At 36.0% G+C, this 21,809-nt stretch overlaps 1 protein-coding gene across 1 annotated transcript in view; it reads right to left on the bottom strand.

The window, feature by feature from the left end:
- LOC136811448 (coiled-coil domain-containing protein 171-like) overlaps positions 1-21,809 on the bottom strand; it is a 45,778-nt gene continuing 23,969 nt past the window's right edge. The window contains exons 15-23 of the mRNA XM_067068056.1: positions 14,328-14,366; positions 13,883-14,047; positions 13,347-13,451; positions 13,037-13,129; positions 12,217-12,661; positions 11,172-11,243; positions 8,419-8,609; positions 746-932; positions 1-57 (exon numbers count right to left, since the gene is read on the bottom strand). Of these exons, the coding sequence (XP_066924157.1) occupies positions 855-932; positions 8,419-8,609; positions 11,172-11,243; positions 12,217-12,661; positions 13,037-13,129; positions 13,347-13,451; positions 13,883-14,047; positions 14,328-14,366 (1,188 nt within the window). The 3' untranslated portion in view covers positions 1-57; positions 746-854. The remainder of the gene's footprint in view (positions 58-745; positions 933-8,418; positions 8,610-11,171; positions 11,244-12,216; positions 12,662-13,036; positions 13,130-13,346; positions 13,452-13,882; positions 14,048-14,327; positions 14,367-21,809) is intronic.

Here is a 21,809-nt window from a genome sequence, read left to right as displayed (position 1 = left end):
TTCATCAAATTGCTCTGTGTATACCATACTCTTCATTCGTTCTTCTAATTCAAAAATCTGTGAAATTAAAAAGCAAGTTTTTTTAAGGTACTTTCGGGTACCTAATAGCCCCCCCCTCCGCTAATTAATTTTCCACCCAGGACATTCTTGTTCCAACCCCCGCCCCCGCTTATTAATTTTTGGGAAAATGTTTTTGAATGTTCTCCTCTCCTAATTCAGCTGTATTAGCCTCCTTTTCAAAAGTTTCCCACCCAGGACAATCTTATTCATACTTACCCCCCCGCTTTTAAGTTTTGGAGATTTTTTCAACCCGACACCCGCCCCCTCATCCCCCCGGCGCAAAATTTTTAGGTATCCGAGAGTAATTATTTCCTTAAGTAGAGTTTAATCATCGCAGTAAGTTCTAATAATGAATCTGAAATCATGTGTGCTTATAATGAACTTTTCATTTTCTGGCTTGAAAAAATTATATTTTCAAAACAAAATTTAACGGATAACGAAATTGAACATAAACTTGTTTCGCGGACGAAGTTTTATTTAATTTTCGTATATTAGAAGGCTAATTTCTTCAATACTGATAGTAAGATAGAATGTTCAGAGCAATCTTGAGTTCTACTAAAGAGTCTTATTTCATCGGGCGAGCTTAGAATTTCTTTGATACAGTTTATAAAAGAAATCAAAAGACATAATGAGACAATAATTTCCATAATGCTACGGTTATTTATCGTAAAAAGAAAATACTGACCCGTTCCTTTAGGGTCGTTTCTTCTTCCCTTCGCAATGCAGCCTCGTTCTGGTGGCGATCCAATTGATGACGTAATTTAATACTTTCATTTCTTTGTATTTCTCTTGCTCTACACGTTTCGATTTTCCAGTTGGTGCAATTTTGATGTGAACTGAAGAATATGCTGACGTAAGATATCCACTAAAGTCTGTTAAGGATAAAAAACAAACAACTTAGAATATATTGGTTTTATAATTTTTTTATGGAGGATGTAGAGCTTTAAGGCTTGGGGACACGAGAAGCTTCTTTCGCGCTGGTGCAATGCAACATGCTCCATCCCACCAATCTGAAACGCTTTCACGTATCTCCATCCCATTTTTCTTTTAATAACATTTGTGCTTCTCTCACCATCAGCGTGTCTTTTGGGTATTTCCCTCACTTTTTGTCCCATGAAAAAAAAAAGAAACCATGGGACACGCACTTTTTTTCTGTGTTGGTGGGATGGAACATGTTACATTGCACCAACGCGAAAAAAACTTCTTGTGTCCCCAAGCCTTTAAGCTTTTTCTCCCATAGATAATATCTCTAGTAAGTGAAACATAAAAGTCATAAGATGTGTAACCAAATTAAAATGAAACATAACGAACTTTTGTTTTGCTTTCCGAACGATATCTCGTCGCTTCCGTGTCTCTTTCATGTTTTCCGGTGTCACAGTTAATTTCAACTCCCCTAAATTATAACCCCCTCAGTCATAATAAACTAGATTATTGTGACTCCCCAGTTAAAATACACTAGTTTATTATGACTCCCCAGTTCTTATAAACTAGTAAATTATGACTCCCTAGAGTTAATATTTCCTAGCAAATTTAGACTCCACCTGGTTTATAATGACTCCCCCTAACTTCAGTCGAGCTAGAATCTAAGAATGCGTGTCTGTTTGATACTGCATATACCAGAAAAATCTAAAGCAGCCTGAAGACTCCCAAAGTTGTCGGATGGATGAAGTTGGGTATACTTGTTATTCGAAAATCGGGCTCCGTTACATTTTAGGTATTGTCATATTGCATCAGTTTGCAAAATTTCATAAAAAAATATAAAGTACAGCTCGAGAAATTCAAGAAATACTGTCTTTCCGGCGAAAATAGGTTGTTCCGGCGATTTTTAAATAGTTCCGGCTTCAAAAATCAATTTTATTGAAAATTGAAAACATGCTTGATGGTGGGCATTGCTATTAATAATGTTTTTGAATGAAAAAACAACCAATTATAAGGAAAAAGTCCAATGAAAATCCAGAAAAACGGCGATTTCCGGCATATTTCCGGCATTTTCGGCCGGAAGAAATTTTTTCTCAAAAATCGGACTCGGCCATGTTTTGGGCATTGTTAATGATAATACGTATCTTTGAGCAAAAAATCAGAAAAAACTAATGATAAAATCTCGAGAAAATGCCAAAAACCCAGTTTTTCCTAGGCTGCTGGCATCCACAAATGGATTCGTGCTGAATGAATGAATAAACTATATTTCCTTTGTCCAGAGATTTGCCGACTTCGACTTTAGCCGATATACGGCTAAAGACATTTTTAGCTGGCGAGTGTCTATAAATATAACATTACGTAATGTTAAAATTTTCTGTGAGGCACCAAATCATAGATTGGAAAATATATTTGGATTTCGAAAAAAAAGTAGGCGGAAGGAAGTTTGCTTGTTTTTCTTCCTCCTTTCTTGTTTAATGTGAAGATTTTGTAAAAGATGATAAGTTAGATTTATTGGATTTATGTGCCCTGATGTATCTTCTGTGTGCACCAACAAAATTTTGCTTCATAAAACTACATTTTGATGCTTGAATTTGGACTTGTATTAGTCAGTGTATAATTTTTTTACCACACTGGATTCGTTGATCACTTTTGCTCCAGATAATTGTTTTGTCAGTTCTACAGATATGTTGCAGATTATTTCAAGGTATTCTAGTTATGTATATACAGTACATTTTGGGGGTCATACTGAATATTTCTGACATTAGTTATTTATGATTCTACAAAAGGGAGTGTTGTTGTTCCTTCAACAAGGGCCTTTGAATGTTAAAACAAACAAAGAACTTTTCTTCAGCTTTGCCATTTCACTTTTTAATACTGTGTGACCTTTGTATCTTTTCAGGTACTTAGCTTCAATTCTTTGAAAAAATTGGAGTGTTTCTGGTTGTTTTCTTTCACTTTTGTGTTCATATTTGTATTTTTTGAGCTTCGACCGAAGAGCTGATGGAAAAGTTTTGATAAATTTACAGACCAGATATCTTATAAAAGCAAAAGTCAAAATATATCTACAGACTGTACATAATGCGTGCATCAGATTGTTTTTTTAATATTTTTTCTGTTTTGTTTTTCTGGTCCGGGATTCGAATTTCGAATGTAAACATTACATTGAAAACGTTCGAAACGATCGTTTTGCGTACACATCAATGTCAATCAAATTATTAACTCGTCAAGATTTCCTTAGCGAGCACTTCACTAAAAACCGGGATTTTTTATCTCGTTAATTGCGTAGAAAAAACGCGGGTGACGTCTAGTATAGGCTAAGATTTCCTTTGCGAACCGGAAAGCGGTTGGTAGATCATTAAGCAGACCTATACTACCTGGGGTTTTGTAGAGGTCTGCGATTCAGACTAAGTTTTTCTGGCATATTTCCGGCATTTTCGACTGGAAATTTTTCGAAAATCGGGCTCTGTCACATTTTGGGTATTGCCATTTTACATCTTTGTGCCAAAAATCAGAAAACACTAATGAGCCAATCTCGAGAAAAGCTGGTAACAGACGAATGGATGGATGGACGGACGGACGGACAACGGTTAATTTATAGGACCAGGTAGGTCCAATAAAGTAAGGTCTTGTGATATTTTTGAGTTGAGAAGTTCGACCAATAAAGCTATAACTATACTCTACTAGGTCACAGTGTGGATGTAAACCACACTGAAACGACCGCCTTCCATCACGCATCACGCTCGCGAGAGAGCGCGCGCACATTATTAATGCAGGGAAGAAATTTTTGCGGGAATTTAATTTCGCGGTTGGTCAAATTATTTTTTTTTCGCGGGAATTTAATTTCGCGGTTCATCGATTTTCGAAAAATTCGCGGGAATTTAATTTCGCGGTTGCAGGATATTCTTGACCAAAAGCGTTATTAAATAAGCAAAAAACCTGTTTTAAGGCTTGAAATAGTACGAATTTTGGGAAATGCGTGAAATAAATTAAAATTCGCGGGAATTTAATTTCGCGGATTGACGATTTTGTAAAATTTCACGGGAACTTAATTTCGCGGTTTTAGGCAAAATCCGCGAAAACCGCGAAATTTTGTTCCCGCGAAAATTTCTTCCCTTAAGGTACATCTCTAGTACATTTTAGATTACTAATTGAAAACAGTTTACAATATAGTCTTTTTTCATGTCTCGATTATTCAATTCCGAATAAAAGACATTCAGGAAAAAAAGAGAGAAAAACCTGGGTAATCTTGTTAAAATAACCGAAAGTAAATGGTAGACAAAGTAATGAGCCAAGGCAAAACGAGATTAGCGTACCACTATGAAAGAAACCGCCTCCGGCGGTCGATTACCTTTCTGAAACCTTTAAGCTACTTTTTTTTCGAATTCTCCCACATTTTATCTTTTATAACAGAAATAGATATCTCGAAAAAGAAGAATAAGAAGCAAATAATTTGAGTCTTCGCATCGTGCTTTCTAAAAGGGGATAATGTATTTAAGAGAGGGAGGGTCCTTCCGTCGAGAGTTTAGAAAGCATAACTGTTTCTGTTGAAATATGATGGTTCTTCCAGCTGGTAGTAAGTGGGTATTTTTGGCCCAGCGCTAGCAATAGGGCCTTTCATTAGCACTTTTCCGTCCGTGTATCTGTCTGTCCGTTTTGGTAGAAACGGCGCTTAAAACCAGTAACACACTTTTTAATTTTGCCGTCTGGAGAGGGAAAAGCTTGCTAAAGTCGGATACTGGCTATAAAAGATATATTTTCTGATTCCGCGCTCCTTCAAAACAATTTTCAAAACAAAACAAGATGGCAGTCGAAGCGAGGAGGTTGATTCATACTTTCTTGAACATTTTCTTTGCTTTAGTGGCCAAGAGACTTTCAAACCAAAGAAATTTTGTAATTATTTTTCTTTATAAACCTTTTTTCAACATTCTGCCATACCTTATAGTCTTTGCTCAAGTTTTCATAAAGTTTTATGAGTGAAAATTCTACCTTAATTTAAATCACTTTCATTTTTAGTTTCTTGTTTTCAAAAAGACTTTATAAATTTTTAGGAAATGATGGCTTCTGATATAGAAATAGAAATAAATAAACTGAAATGCAGCTGATGTGTAAAATTGAATAAGATTGGAACTTTTTTCTTGATGCTACATAAGAAAACAGTCACTTCTGGATCTGTCGCTGTTCCAGGCTGTTAACAAGATAACGGTGGTCAGCAGTGGTGGGACGTGGTATGATTTTCAAACTCAACACATAATTATTTCAAGTAAATTGATTCTGGAATTTGATAATGGACACTAAAATGGAGCCCATGTGTAAATTGGAACAAGATTGGAACTTTTTCCATGATGCTACGCGTGAAAATGGTTATTTTTGGATCGGTCTCGTTTGACGATTGATGGCTTGATTTGTCAAACTCGACACAGAATTATTTCAAATAAGCTGATTATGGAATCATGTTAATGGAGACTAAAATACAGCTCATGTGTAAATTTGAACAAGATTGGGACTTTTTTCATGATTCTACACATATATTGAATAAAATGGTCATTTCTGGATCTGTCGCATTAAACGATCGGTGGCTTGATTTTTCAAACTCGACTCAAATAATTATTTAAAGTATAAACTGATTCTGGAATCTGTTAATTGACACTAAAATGCAGCTCATGGGTAAATTTGAACTAGATTGAAACATTTCTCATGGTTACAAAACATGAACAGTGAAAATGGTCATTTCTGGATCTATCACTCACATTAACTGTTAACTCACATTAAATCTCATGAATTTTATTAGCCTTGATATGCAGACCGTAAACTATTTTATCGTCTAGTTTTTTAAAGATTATTTTTCTGGTTTACTGTCCGGTCCAAGTAACATGCCTGCAGGGATATTCCTGAATATGTGAGTGCACCTAATTGGTTAAAAAGCGCCCACTCACTATATATTCGCTGGTTTTTTAAAATATTTTTCTATGGGTGCGCATAATTTATGGAAATTTTCCACCTAGGACATTTTTATTCCACCACCCCCCCCCCCGCTTATTAAGTTTTGAGATTGTTTCCAACCTCACCCCGCTTATTCCAAACCCCCCAACTATTAGGTACCGTGAGATTGGGTAACTTGCATCAGTGGAGGCTAACATGCATAACCCTCAAATTAAACACCTGGCTGGTCATTAAAATACAAAATCAAATCAAAACAAAAATGGTAGAGTAGAGCTGCGAGCGGAGCTGCGTAGTTGTATTTTAATGACCAACCAGGTCTTTCATTTGAGGGCTATGTATGTTATGCATGTTATGTTAGCCTCCACTGATGCAAGTTACCCAATCTCACGGTACCCGAGAGTATTCAACGGGGTGAACTAGCGCCGGTTGGTAGGAGACCATTCAATATGGTGCCGTGGTATAGTGGTAGTTGACCTTGGCTTCTGTGCAGGAGGCCAGGGTTCGATTCCCACTCACGGCAGTTCACTTGGCAAGTAAACGTTCCTTCGCCCGGGTCAACCCATGCCATGTGAGGGGAATTGGGTAGTTAGTTCAAGGTGCTGACGGGACGCTCATTAGTAAGCGTCTATAGTTGCGAGAATAGGCCTCTAAAACCTCCTGCAACTCAACCTAATAGTAGGGGGCCAAACCTTAGGATCCGTGACAACTTTTCTGGGACGCAACAACACGAATTTATTTCGAAAGTTTAATGTATTTAAAGTCATTTTAGCGAGGGGGGTCCGCTGCTAAGGCCTGGCAAAATTTTTTATGGGCCAAAGACTGACGTTACAGGCAAAGCTGTAAAGGCAAAAAATGGGTAAAAAAATTGACGATTTTTGAAAGTCGTTTTCAACGGAAACGATCGATACCATCGGATAGAGCATGAAATTCTGAGCAAAAAAGTATACTACAACAAGTCCCATACTTAAACACACAAGGAAATACGGCCATTTGAAGTTTGAAATACTGTCAGTTTGAATACGATTGACGTCAAATTTTGTCTAAATCATAAACAAACTGACAGTATTTTGAACTTAAAATAGCCGTATTTCTTCGTGTGTTTGAGTAAGGGACTTGTTGTAGTATACTTTTTTGCTCAAAATTTCACGCTCTATCGGATGGTATCGATCGTTTCCGTTGAAAACGACTTTCAAAAATCGTCAATTTTTTACCCATTTTTTGCCTTTACAGCTTTGCCTGTAACGTCAGTCTTTGGCCCATAAAGAATTTTGCCAGGCCTTAGCAGCGGACCCCCCTCGCTAAAATGACTTTAAATACATTAAACTTTCGAAATAAATTCGTGTTGTTGCGTCCCAGAAAAGTTGTCACGGATCCTAAGGTTTGGCCCCCTACTATAATAGAAATAGAAATAAAATTTCAAGCGTCTAACCAATGAGAAGTACAGTGGCGATTTTGGAAAAATTTTCCCTGTCTTCACTTTGATCCATGTCAACAGGGTCATACATTTGCTGTTTTGCACGCTCTTTATCTTCACGTTACTTTTCGCTGGGCCTTCAAGCCAACAGGCTTCTTGTCTTTTTTCAACTTACTTAGAGGATAGAATTTTGACGAAAGATAACTTGTGCCAAGACTTGTTAACAAATACACAAAACATATTTTAATCTGAAATTTGTCATGTAAACTGTTTGATTATAACACAGCAAATTAAGTGATTTTATTTTGATGCGACGATTTTCTGGATTTTAAAAGGATTTTCTTCTGAATTGGGAAGTCTGTTTCTTTGTTTACATTTTTCTATCTTCCCGTTTCTGTTTTGAAGAAATCCAACCTCCTAAAACAGCAGATCTTTTGCATTAGGAAGAATTCACTATCTTCCTATTTGGGTGCCGAGATATTTTTGAAACATCATCGGGAAGATCTTCCCGTTCAGGGGTCAAGTCAATTTCCTGTTCTCCTTTACAAACTCAGACCCTCAAACGATTCGAAATTCGATTCTGCTTTTGCAGGAATGGTTAATCGTTTAGATAAGTGGTTTAGAAAAAATCGAAATACATTTCCAAATGAATAAAAAAACATTGGTGTCTTTTTCGGCTTTTTTGAAAAGTAATGTTTCAGTATTTAGACCATACCTTTTGATCTAGTTGAAAAAAGTTTGACAAATGACCCCTTATAATTTAAGTTTATCTCCTCTTTTCAATGCAAAAAGATTGATCCTTTAAAAGATCATAGAACTCGAGAAAATTCACTTCAAAGAGGGGGACTTTTTTTTGAGACGCCCAGTAGAATTTTCATAATCAAAATAGACATTGGTCTAAGAATGACAAAGGCCTAGCTTACATAGGCCCCGGAAAGCTGTTTGAGAGGGCCAACATTTTGGAAAAAGTTTGTCGCCCACCAGGGTTAGGCGATGAAGAAAGCTCTTCATATTTTTCACCTTTTAAATACCCTAAAACGCTATTCAATGGATAAAAAGGTTTTTATGTGCTTTAAGGGTCTCACCTCTGAATTAGAGTATCGTGCTTTTTTGTTGTCCCTATGAATGATTCTATGGAGACCGTTGCCAAGACGACCAAGTAAGGAGTCTTCATAATTAGATTCTTTGAAGGATAGCGTTGAACTTGTTTTGAGTAATTCACCAGTATGTTGCAGAAAATGACTGTAAAATTTGCCAATGGAGATCAAATCGGAATCTAAAGAAAAGACAAGCAACATGCTGAATGGACCTACCTGATGATGAAAGCTAGATAATAAGGCAATAAGGAGAAAAATGAAAACAATCAGTCAGATGATATAGCGTTTTAAGAAAATGCATAACACATTAAATTTTATTATTGATTGTTGATGGGGGAAGAGGGAAGGGGAGTAGGGAAAATAGAAATAGAAAGTTCCGGTTCATCTTTCATCAGTGCTCAAAATTTCATAAAAAAATATCAAGTACAGCTAGAGAAATTCAAGAAATACTGTCTTTCCGGCGTAAATAGGTTGTTCCGGCGATTTTTAAATAGTTCCGGCTTCAAAAATCAATTTTTTGAAAATTGAAACATGCTTGATGGTGGGCATTGATATTAATAATGTTTTTGAATGAAAAAACAACCAATTATAAGAAAAAAATCCAATGAAAATCCAGAAAAACGGCGATTTCCGACATATTTCCCGCATTTTCGACCGGAAAAAAATGTTTTTCAAAAATCGGGCTCCGTCACATTTTAGGCATTGCCATTTTGCATCATTGTGCAAAAAATCAGAAAAAAATAATGAGTCAACATTGAGAAAAGCTATATTTTCTTATTTGGTTTTAAAGGGAATTTCCCCAAAATACGAAAATCCGTTTTTTAAGGCGAATAAGAATTTTCCGGGAAAAACCACTTCAGCCATTCTTTAGAGAATCTTGCCCTCCATCTTTGTACAAAAAATCAGAAAAAAGTAATGACAGGATTTTGAACATATGTCCAAAAAACCCTATTTTTAGGCAGTTTTTGGCCCAAACTTGCCCAAATAAATTTTTTCTCAAAAATCGGGCTCCGTCACGTTCTGGGCATTGCCATTTTGCATCATTGTGCAAAGAATCAGAAAAAACTAATGAGCCAATCCTGAGAAAAGCTGGTAACAGACGGACGGACGGACGGACGGACGAACGAACGAACGGACGGACATGGGTTAATTTATAGAACCTCCACCGGGGTACCCGGAGGTAGGTCCAAAAAGAATGATCAAGCCTTTGTGTGAAAAGGAGTACTTTGTTCTCTAGCTTTAGTAAATGTCAGTGACGAAGGTTTATCATCTTCGGGGTGCTTCTACAATCAAGGTCATAATATTTGAGAAAAAAGGGAAATCCACCGGGAAGTTTTTGAGCCACAATCGATTTGTAAGTGCTCTAAAGTAGGTTGGAAGGGTAGAGTTAACATGAGACTTAAGACTTAGGACCTTAGGATCTGAGGATCCAAAAGTTCAAAAATAGTCCAATAAGAATCAGAATATAGCCTTGAAGTCTGCCAACCCCTCCCAAATTGAAATATTCGATTAAATTAAAAAGATAGCCAAAAATCGACTTTCTTGCCAGAACTTTAAATCTTGAAAAACGTTAAAGTAACCAGAATTCTCAATATATTATGACCTTGATTGTCTTTGGAAATCAAAAATGCCAAATTCTGCTCTGCTGGGGGTCTAATTTCAAACTTAAGTCATATTTTCCGGTTAAAAATATCCCTTTCTTCGATTTAACAGCCAAAAACTTTTAAAAAATTGAAATTTTTTTCAAATATTGGCATTTTTAGATTTCTGTAAACGGGACCTTATCAAAAAGTGAAATATTTCACCAAAAACTGATTTTGACCTCATGAAAATGCTTCAAAATGGTCGGAAAAGGGTTATTTTTCAAATTTTTGGGGTTTTCTCCTAATTTTAGACCCCCCGCAGAGCAGAAATCGGCATTTTTAATTTTCAAAGACAATCAAGGTCATAATATTTGAGAAAAAAGGGAAATCCACCTGTACATATTCTTTCTACTATTTCTTAGAAAAAATGGCTGATCGTCACACGGAATCTGTCTATTGTTAGCCTCTTTGATGGCTAGGAAAATAAGAATGAGGATAACAGAAAGGTTCTCAGAAAGGCTGGAACATACACCTCCTGAATACTCAGCTCCATCTACATCTAACCATTATACAGTGTGACTCAAAAAAAGCGGAAATATTTTTATAGAAAGTAAAATCATCAAAACTCATTATGTAAACTGACATAATTGAAGTAAGATTGGGTCATCCATTTTATATCTATACAGGGGGGAGGGGGTGGACGAACATTTCCAAGGGGTAATTAGAGAAGAATTTCCAGTGGGTTTAAACGAGTATTTTTTCTTTTTTCGAGGAAGTGAAAGTTTATTTTAAAATTTCCTGGGGTAAAATACTGATTTTAGTTTGTCCACCCTTACTTTTGAGGTATGAAAAGAATTTTTCCAAGACTTCTTTTGCAAATTTTACCATTTTCCAGGGATATTCACACATTTTTAAGAATCTTTTTTTGCCTTATAAAGGTTCGTCCACCTCTCTGCATGGAAATTTAATGGAACAGCTCATTATAATTCTCTTTTCAATCAATAGATATTAAAATTCCAATGATGATTGAATAGGTGTTTGAGATATAAAAATTTGTCCGCTTTTTTGTGACACACTCTACATCGGAGTCTGTGGAAACAAATTTGGATCTTAATAAACATTGTAGTAGTCTAGATATGTAAATTAAGTAAAATTTACCTGCTGGTAGTTTGCATTGGAATGTATTTTCCTTGGAAAGTTGGCCGGAAAGCGAAGCTGCACTAGAACCCACTGTTAAATAAAAGTTGAATAAAAGGGGAGGAGTAGAGAGCGTACAGCGTACAGCGTACAGCGTACAGCTTTGTTTGATAATTTTCGTACTACGCTTGTCTTCAACACGTTACCGTCGTTTTGTATAAGATTCCTATTCCCGCACTAAGACTCTTGTAACTTTTCCGGAATCTTTCCGCTATTTTTTCCGGGATAGCCAGCAAGAGATTGGAAAGGGTTTGTTTCTAAAGGTACATAAAATCTTGTGTTTACTCACGAAACTGCATAACTTTCCGAAGCTCATTTTTCAACTAAGTCCTGGTCTTTTTCCGTTAGAAAAGTGACAAAGGAAAAGGGAATCTTACACAAAACGATGGTATTCAATGAAAGAGAAATGAGCCTGAAGATTCTTAGTGCTGAAAATGGAAAATCAATTTTCTAATAATCTAATTAACATTCATTGTGAAGTCGAAATGGATACCTTATCGGCCCTTTTTACGCCATCCCCTTTTACGCCCGGCCCTTATTCCGCCACAGCCTAATTTTGGGCGTACGTCAATTAGGGCCGTAAACAACGCCAAAACTTGTAAAAATCGCTATTCAGGCTTCAAAACAGTAAGTATCAACTAAAATTATTTGAATTTTAAATTGTCATCTTTCGTTCAGTATTAAACTGTTGAAAATTCCATTGAAAATCATTGATTTTCGTGAAGTTTTGGATATAGAGTAAAAAAATGGTTTTTATTCTTTAACCATGCCTAAAATCCTTTAAATTGAGTAAAAATGGTCAAAAATTAACGCCACTTTTAGGTAAAAATTGAAAAATTTTGGCTCTTTTTACGCCGGCTCTTTAAACACCAGCCCTTACGCTACGAGCCCAAAAATAACGCCGATAAGGGCCGGCGTAAAAAGGGTCGATAAGGTAATCAAATTAAAGAGACAAACTATAGGCTAACGGCTAACTCGTAAAGCATAGATGAATGATCCAACTTACCTTTATCAAGGAAAATCAGTCCATTATGTCCATACGATGGTTTTTGTTGTAAAATACAGCATGTTTTTGAAGATTTAATTTTCAATAACCGATTGACAGCTAAAACAACTATAGTATATCGGCGGAACTTAAAAATTCCATTCCTGGGAATCCGACGAACAAGTTTTTCATTTCGTCTTCCTGTAATAGCTTCTTCCAAAGATTGCGCGATATCTATTATTTCATTTTTGAAAAGTCCCGCATCCTGGAGCATGTGATTAATCAATTTCTTTTGATATACCAAAGCATGGTATTGATATAATATGCCCCATAGCACACCACTTAATAAATTGTTCAGGTAATTTATTTGCTCGTACGAGTCAAGTCTTTGTAGAATAGTTGATAATTGGTCGACGGGAACGTCTTGAAATTTCACTAACAAATGTTCATGCTCCTCGTGCAGCACCTGAAAAAAAAAAAAGAATTGAAAGAATTGCCAAAAATTTCATCAGAGTTGTCGAACAGACTAAAAAATAATATGCCGAATAAACCTCCCCGGGTACTAATTTTCGAAGTTTTTTCGGAGCCCCGCCCCGTTCTTATTAAAACCCTCGTTTATTTATCTTTGAAAATATTTTTAGCTTTCAAAAGCTGAATTTCTCTTAACAGCCAGGTATTAGTAAATAAATACCTCATTTTGGGGGCTTTTTTAGAAGTACAATCTCCTCCGGCAATTAGACCCTCTGTTTATTATATTCGAGCCCCCTTTTTTACTGGACCAGGGTTTTTTTTACGGGACTATACAGGACTTTGAAGTATAAAAAAATGAAATAAAGTTTACCTTCAACCTTGATTTCAGTACAAGTATTTCGTCTTGGTGTTTCTGTTTTTCTTTCTCAGAAATTTGCTGGCTTTCCGTTAAGCTTTTTTCCGTCTAAGAAATCAAAAATAATTTCCCTTCAGCAATGACAAGCAGTTTGTTGTCTACCTATTCAGACGATGAACGATCAAAATAGGTTTTATATTTCAACCCTTTAAGTGCCAATGTCGTATATATCAGACATAGGCTATGTAATGTCCAGTTTAAGTTAGAAATCGTCATTTTTATTCTAACTCGTAGAAATTGGATTCAAAACAACAAACCAACCAACCTGACTCAACACTTGAGCGTTTAATTTCTGTAGGCGTTTAATCCCCGACTTATGGTGATGTAAATCCTCCTTGCCTTTCTTTAGCTCCTCACATAACGTTTGATACTATAAAGTACAAAGAAAATCTCATTTAGTTAGTTCTGATACAATGTGAAAGTTAGTTGGGGCTCTCGGGAGTTGAGAAAAGTTAGTTGGGGCTTTCGGGAGCTCTCATGAGCTGAAATAAGGCGAGTCGTCCAACTTCAACATTCGATTGTACAACATTCGATTGTTGTTTGCTGCTTATTCCTTGAGATTGCAATTATTCCCCTGAAACGCTAGCTAATATTTTTATATGAGACACTGATGGGGTAACCGTTAAGAATATACTTTATCGGATTTGGGGTTTTAATTTGTCGTTGAAAAAATTCAACCCTGGAAAAATTTGGTCACTTAGAGACAACTTCGTCACTTCCCCTGACAATTTTCCCCGATAAAGGTATCTCGATCTAAAAGTATGGAACCATAAATTGGTATTATGGATGATGATTTCAAACCTTTTGTGAGAGAACTTGTAAGCTCTCTGAATTCTCATTAATTCGATTGACAATCATATCTTTTAATTCATCGACAGTAAATGTTCCTTGGTTGATTCTTGATTCTTCTGATGATGGGTTTCTCATGAGTAAGTCATATATGGATTGCATGTTTCTCATATGAACCTATAACAGAACAGGTATTCCTTTAACAAAGATATTCTTATAATACATGATATGCCCCATTGCAATGTCTTCTGGCATTATATCACGGACCCTACAGCTGATTGGTTGCAAGTGACGTATTGACAGATTTTACGTCACTTACGAAAGGGGAGAGGAGTTTGGTTTCTTTGGTTTAAAAATGCTGTGTAAGCACAATTACATTAAATAATGTCCTTTAAAGGTAATATTCTTGGCTTCCGCACATAATAGCAAAACAGAGTAGGGAATTGACTTTAGTTACCTGATAAATTTGATCAACTTCGAAAGTAGTTTTGCAAGTCTGAAAAAGACGAATGGAAGAGGTTAAATTGAAATCTCACACAGTTTTTATTTCGAAATATTTCGAACAATCTTAAGGAAAACTAAAATCCTTTAATTTGAAGATTATCAATATAGTTCGTATAGAAAACACCGGTCTGACTGGAAGCCTTTTGTTTCTTTCCATTGTTTCTTACTTGAACTTGCGTTGCGCACTTTCTTGTTTCGAAGATCCGTTATAAAAACTGCAATGTTTTTGCAAGCTTATCATTTTGTTTCATAGCGCAAGGGCAGATTTTTTTTCCGTCAGCGGACGCAGAACTGAATTAGCGGTCGCAGACCTGATTTAGCGGCCGAAGACCTGATTTAGCAGCCGAAGACCTGGATCAAAAACCGAAGACTTGATGCAGCGGTCTAATACCTTTTGTAACCGCCGAAGACGTGGAGAAAATGAATTGTGGAAATTTGTTATAAATCTTTTTTAATAAATTTATTCAAGATTTTTATATGATGTTTCAATGGGAAATAGCATTGAAAACAAATTAAGTTAAAAGATTTTAAACTACAGCACCTGACCCCGAGAATGTAGGTGAAATTTGAATCAGACCTGAAAGATGTAGATTTGAATTTTTAAAAACAATGAATGTTTTCAACGAAATTTTGAACCTCCAAAATCCTTTCCCAGGGGTTAGTTTCATTACTTTTGATAGATAGGCTAATTTTTTTGGTCCTTGAAGTTGACTCCCATTTTCGTTATAACCCCCCAGAATGTAGGTTTGGTTTTATGGCTTTAAATCTAGTAATAGTAAAATGTTGATATTTTTTCAAATGGATTAATTATAACAGCAAATTTTAGAAATATTTTGTGCCAAAAAAATATTCTAAAGAGCATTTTGTTATGAAAAGATTTGGTTGTTGAGAGGAGAATTTCAGTATTCATCCGAAATTATTAATTTCTAAGTGAAATTCATACTTTAGAAATATACTCTGACAAAAATTTAACAAAGATATTAATTTCATCGTGCTACAAATGAGGAAAAGTAAAAGAAAGGACGAAAAGAAGCGACAAGAAAGTTGTTTTTATTTTGTAGGTTGAAAATTTTTTGTTATAATATGTGAATAATGTAACTATACCCCTGCCTCATAGCCCCGTTGGAACTTTTCCCACAACGGGGACAAAGATTTCTACTAAAGTCCCGATGTGGATAGAAATTCTATTGTTCCAAACTTAGGCAATTTTTCTAATTGGGGTGGGATCCCAGCGGGTCTGGGATACGTCGAAAAAGCTCAAAATGTCAACATCAATCATCTCTCAGGTAGCACTTTCATGTTATGAAAGTACAACAAATAAGTTTTACATAATTTGACAAACTTTTTTGTGTCGGATTATGAAGGCCCAAAATTGAAGGTCAACTAACCCCAAAAAGTAGGTCAAGCATTTTCGTCAAAATATCAGACTTAGAACAATAAATTTTGAAATGGACTATTTTTCCCATTTCGTTTGTTCATTAGGAGTAAGAAAATACCCTATCGTCATAACTTAATTCCAATAGATTTCGATTTAGAGAAAATTTATCTAAAAAATGCCTCAATTCAGGTTGTATCCGATCAACTTTGATTCAGATTTCCGTTGGAAAAAACTAATTCAAGTTTAAATTTTATGTCTATAAATGATAAGTAATATGTAACAGCAGGCTCTGATACAACTTTTTATGAAGTTGAACTATCGTTAGGGCTACAACGCTAAAAAATGAGAAACCTACATTCTCGGGGTTTACTGCATTCTCGGGGTCAGGTGCTGTAAAAAGAATGAAAATTAATGCCAATAACTCGTTTCGAACTACCCATCTTTCGCCTTCGATATCACTGCACTAACCACTGGACCATCGCAACTGATGCCTTGCCGAGTGGTTCAAGCTACTTTAACTGACCCTAACTTATCTATCAGGTACTCGGCCGGTGACTTGCTAAATCAGGTCTTCGGCCGCTAAATCAGGTCTTCGGCCGCTAAATCAGGTCTGCGTCCGCTGACGGAAAAAAATTTGCAGCGCAGCAGCATAGCAATTCAGGCACACTTTTTATACTGTCAATTTGCCTTTAACAAGCCTTTAAGAGCACACATAACATCATATTTTTAATAGATTTGATTCACGAAAAGTTAAGAAAGACGTAAATAACATTTTGATTTCAAATTGATTTGACTTTGACTTCGAAGTGTTTCTTTTTCACTTCATCACTTTATATATAGACTCCTTAAAAGCTTTATTTGTACACAAGTGTTTCCGTTTCATATCAGACACATTCTTTTCCTCTCTCTGAACAATCTTACTCCACATCCGTGTCATTTTAATGTGAAAAGGCTTGTGAATTAAAATTGATGAGTAGGGAAATAATACCACTCTTATTTAAAAACAAAACCTTTAAAAGAGAGAACTTTGTGAACTTTGACAAAAGTTGATAAAAAAGACACCCCATTCTCACAGACCCGGTAGGATTTTTTCAACCAGTGTGGGTAAAAATAACGGACTGAAAGTTAATGGGGATTGTTAAAATCCCATATTTTTTACGACCGGAGATTTAATTTCCTTTATTTTCAAGTCAGAAAACTCAGTGGGGATGGGAAAAATAGCATAATATTTTGAAGTGAGGATTGGTTTATTTGATTATTTCCAGTGGAGACAAAAATTGGTGTATAATTTTCCACTGGGGACGATTTTTTGGCTAATTTTCCAGTGGGAGAGAAGGGTTGTGAGAAGGGGTATAACAACTTGGCGAAGGTTGGAGGGCAAGGTCAAGGTCTCGTATTATACTACATTATTTTACAACTGAAAGGTTGCAAGTTCAATTTCAAAGATGGTGGGAATTTCCATAAGACTGTTTAATTGTTGAACTTCTTACAAATAAAAGACCGAAAAGCTACAGTTGATTCTCGCTAATCTGAACTCGAATTCAAACGGGGAATTTTATTTGTTCGAATTACAGCGAGATTCGAATTATAGAAATTATTTAAAAGGGTTTCTCCTTGACGGGGACTGGAAACAAAATTTGAATAATAGAAAGATTCGAATAAGTGACAGTTTACTGTAGTCGACAGTATCGTTTATTCCACTAACATAGTGAGCTTTTATATTTTTGATGTAATTTTTCTAAAAAATTATCTTTTACTTTCGAAAAAAATTTTCCCTTTTATATAAATATTTTTCTTTTGTGGTAGCTGGTAGGTACAGTATATTCAGACAAAAAAGCTTTCCTGCTAGAAAAGTTTTGAGGTCATTTTTGATGGAATCGCGGGTTTTTGTGTTGGTTTTGACCTCGTTGTTCAGTTTTTGTATGACCTTGCCTTTCTTTTTAAGTTCATTTTGCATCATATCTTGAGTGTTTTTCCCCACCTTATTTCTTAGGTTTTTCGTTATTTGCACGCAGTTTGAACATAAGTAATGATCGTTGTAGGATGTCACGAATATTTGTAGTTGATACGGAGGTAGTTGTGCGCACTCATAATGAACTGATTTTTTACATTTTTTTGCATGTTAAGTGATCCAGGTCTTCGTCTTAAGTACATCTTGACAGCTTTGAAAGGCTTATCTTTATCCATTTTGGTGTTATTCTCGTGAATGTTGATGATTTTAGGGATCTTCTCAAAAATATAATCGATTTTCGATTATTAAGTTCGATTAATGATTCGACTATTTAATCGAATAGCTGCCGTCGTTTAGTCGAATAGCTTCGACTATTTAATCTCCTATATTCGATTATTTAATCTCCTTTATTAGATTACTTAATCCTTGTATTCGATTAATTAATCCTTTTTCGCTTATATCTTAGGGATCCTCTCAAAAATACCGAATTTCGGTAAAATGGTTTTCGGTTAAATTCGGCTGTTTGTTTTGGACAATTTTCCCACCCATCGCAAGTGAACTGAAAGAGGATAAAAAATGCTAAAAAATGATATATAAAAAAGTACAGGTTGTAATCCGATTTTTTGCCTTGAAGTTATATCTTTTTTCAAATGCTGTAACGTCAATTTTAACTTACGTTTCAATGGAAGCGCAATTTCGAAAAAGAATCCCTTTATTTTACAAATCACCGACACATATCTACTCATTCTCTTTAGCATTTTTTACCTCCAAAATAAAAAACTTACTGTTATCCTTGGGAGTTTTTGATATCCAAAAATGAATCCCATTAATAAAAACAATGTTTAGAAATAAGGCTCCCATCGAAAACTGAATTTCGAAGGGAGGAAAGTCTGTAGTGAAAACTGAAGCAAACAAAGCATTCCATTTCCATACATACATACCTCTTCAACCATATCTCAATGTAATAAATTTATAACTTTTCTGTTTTCAAAGTCTTTTCAGAATATGAAATAAGATCCAAATATTTTAGGTTTAATTTTTAGAAAATGTTTTCTCTCAAAACCAAAATCACAAATGAATTCAATGTTTTGATTGCAACATTTTCGAATCTTTCGAATGCGTGACGCAATTTGATTTGCAGAAAATAGAACTCGCGCAAAAACAATGCAACGACTTCATTTTTTAGATGACAAAGTGCAAAATCAATTCTGCGCGATGATTCGATCTCTTATCTAGCCATTAAAAAAAACCTGGATGTAAAATTCGAATCCATTTTTGCAAACAGAATAATAGAGCATGACGTCACTTGTAAGAAAAAAATGTTGCATTGACCAATCAAAATGCCATGATTAACGTTTGCGAAGAGAACAATAGAGCAAAAGAATGCTTTCTTCCTGCTTTTATATGACGTAATGACGTATTCTTGATCTTGTGAGCGCTCTCCCTTTTATCCTTTTATCTTTTTTTTGTTTTGCCCTTTTTGATTTGAACATGAACACAACGATGGAGTGCTATTTTCGAATCGAAACAATAACAAAGAAGCAATGTTGAGAGGTTATAACAGGAAAGAAGTGGGTGGAATTAAAAAGATTGAAAAGATAGAAGTACTTTATTGGGGAGATTGTGGAATTGTTATCCAAACATTAAGAAATTATGTTAAGATGATGCGAGATGTGATCGCAAAAGGATATTCTATCATTTCATATTTATGATGCCCTTGGTAGATCAAAATTCCTAAAGGTAAGAAGAATTATGCGTCATTGGTTGATTTGAATACGGATTTTTGAATATTTTTTCTTCTGTCTTTCAAATCCACAGTAGACAAAGGCTTGTTTGCGTTTTTCGATCTACGTAAGAAAAAATAACCGATATTCGACTATGTTTTGGAGAAAATCATTATATTTGGAATCAAAGATTAATTAATCGAATAATAAGATAAATAGGCGAAACTAACGACCGAGGGACTAAATAATCGAATTGAGGTGACTAAATAGTCGAATTTCGATTGTTAAATAATCGAAGTGCTTCGATTATTTAAGCGAATTTTTCGCTTAAATTCGATTATTTAAGCGAATTTATTTTTGAGAAGATCCCTTATTTGTTTTCAGCCATTTTAAGCTGCAGCAAAATACAACGAAGTGGTTTACTAGTCTAAGAAGAGAGGCGACCTGAAGGCTCTTCTTTCGATAGCTGTTGACCCAAATGTAGGGGAGGGCGGTACTCTTTCTCCCTGGATTTCTCTACCTAATAATCTATCCAATACAGAGAGGCATCAAGTACCATTTTAGTTTTTAGTATGACGCATTCCCTCTGATATGATTTGATATAGGGAACGCGTATCGTCTACAATATTTCTATCAAACTTACCCCCGTCTCTTCTTTTTTCTTTTTTAATTATGCGTCACAGCAATACAACGACTTCTTTTTTTCTTTGTTCAATGAAAGAAAATTCATAATTATGAAGGCAACAACAAAATGACTTCTTCTTCCTTTTTTCTTTGATTGGATGTGAGGAAATCATGTAAATTCATGCAACTTTTGGTTACTCCATATTTGGGGTAACTGTCGGACGGGAATTTCATACACGATACGCATCCCCTATCATTAGCGAGCACCTCATCAAAAACAGGGATTTTTCATCCCGTTTCTTAGTGAGTTCAACTTTGACGATTTTTGAAAAATAGAAGCCTTTCAAGTGCTTTGACGCAAGTTCGATTTTTTTGCTACTGCAAGAGCTTCGAAAGTTCAAAGTGACGTCAAAAAATCGAATGTTTGGAACCCGAAAACCTGGGCTCAAAACATTCGAAAAAGCCGCAAAGTGGAATAGACGTTAAAATTGCGTAGAGAAAACGCTGGCGACGTCTAGTATAGGCTACCCCTATATCAAAATAAACATAAATTCTGGGGATGCGCGGAGTCTAGTATGGCCAGGCCAGGGATTGAACCCATAACCCTAACACTGTTGCTGGATGCTCCATCAACCTTCCGCCCCCCCTCCTGGTTCCCAAAATTCCAGAATAATGGTTAAAATAATGCGAGCCTCGATGTCAGAAACGACTTAATCATATTCGAAACCATCCAAACGCATCTGCGTTTATGCATCCGTTTATGTAAGTGTTAAAAGTTTTTCCTTGTTATTAGTATTTTTGATTGCATTTTTTAAGCGGTTTAAAGTAATGCGAAGTCTTTAAGTTGCAAAACAAAAAAATAGTTGAATAGGTTGATCTTCCTAAATATCTTCAATATATAAATAAAGCTTAAACTCAGAAGCAGTTTGATTTCATTTGTGTGAAGTGTTGAAGAGACCCCTCGATTTGAGGCGGTTTGAGTGCTGTCGTTATAGGAACTTTTTTCTATTAGGAGGGTCGGGTTCAAAATCATCGAATCGATAAAGCATCCGGGATGATCATCCGGCCGTCGCACTAAGCATCCGGCCGTTGAACCGGAATGAGCATCCGGTCGTCGAAATGGAGTATCCAGCCGTCGAATGGAGCTTCCATCTGTCGAAATGATCATCCGGCCGTTGATTATCTGGTCGTCAAAACGAACATCATGTTGTCGAAAGGAGCATCCAGCTGTCGAAACGAACATCTGGCCATCGGATCGAACAGGTGGGCATATTGTCTTCAGGGGTCCTCCTTCAGGGATCCTCACCTTCGACAAGTTTGGGCTCCTCCTTTATTAGAGGTTCACTTGAAAAAATTCAAATTTGAAAAAGTGAATATTGAAAAAATTTTGGGTTCTCACTTGCTTTCGAAAAATTTGGGATCCCCATTGAGGGTTTTAACAAGATTAGGGTACTCATTAAGGGGTCTTGGGGTCCTATGGCGAGGTCCGCTTTTGAACAATATAGCCCCCGCCTGGTCGCTTCGACGGCCGGATGCTCCTTTCGACGGCCAGATGCTCCTTTCGACGGCCGGATGCTCCTTTCGATGGCCGGATGCTCCTTTCGACGGCCAGATGATTCTTTCGACAGCCGGATGCTCCATTCGAAGACCAGATGTTCATTCGTGATTTGAAAAACTTTCGAGGCGTGATACGTGATTTGGACTTTTTTCAAAGAAATGCGTGGTTATCCAATTTCTTTTTGCTGATTTGCGTGATCG

Source organism: Clytia hemisphaerica, unplaced genomic scaffold, assembly GCF_902728285.1.
Source record: "Clytia hemisphaerica strain Z4C2 unplaced genomic scaffold, Clytia hemisphaerica genome assembly, whole genome shotgun sequence".
Classification (NCBI taxonomy): domain Eukaryota; kingdom Metazoa; phylum Cnidaria; class Hydrozoa; order Leptothecata; family Clytiidae; genus Clytia; species Clytia hemisphaerica.
The sequence above is the reverse complement of the archived record's forward strand: the minus strand, read 5'-3'. Positions and strand labels throughout refer to the sequence as shown.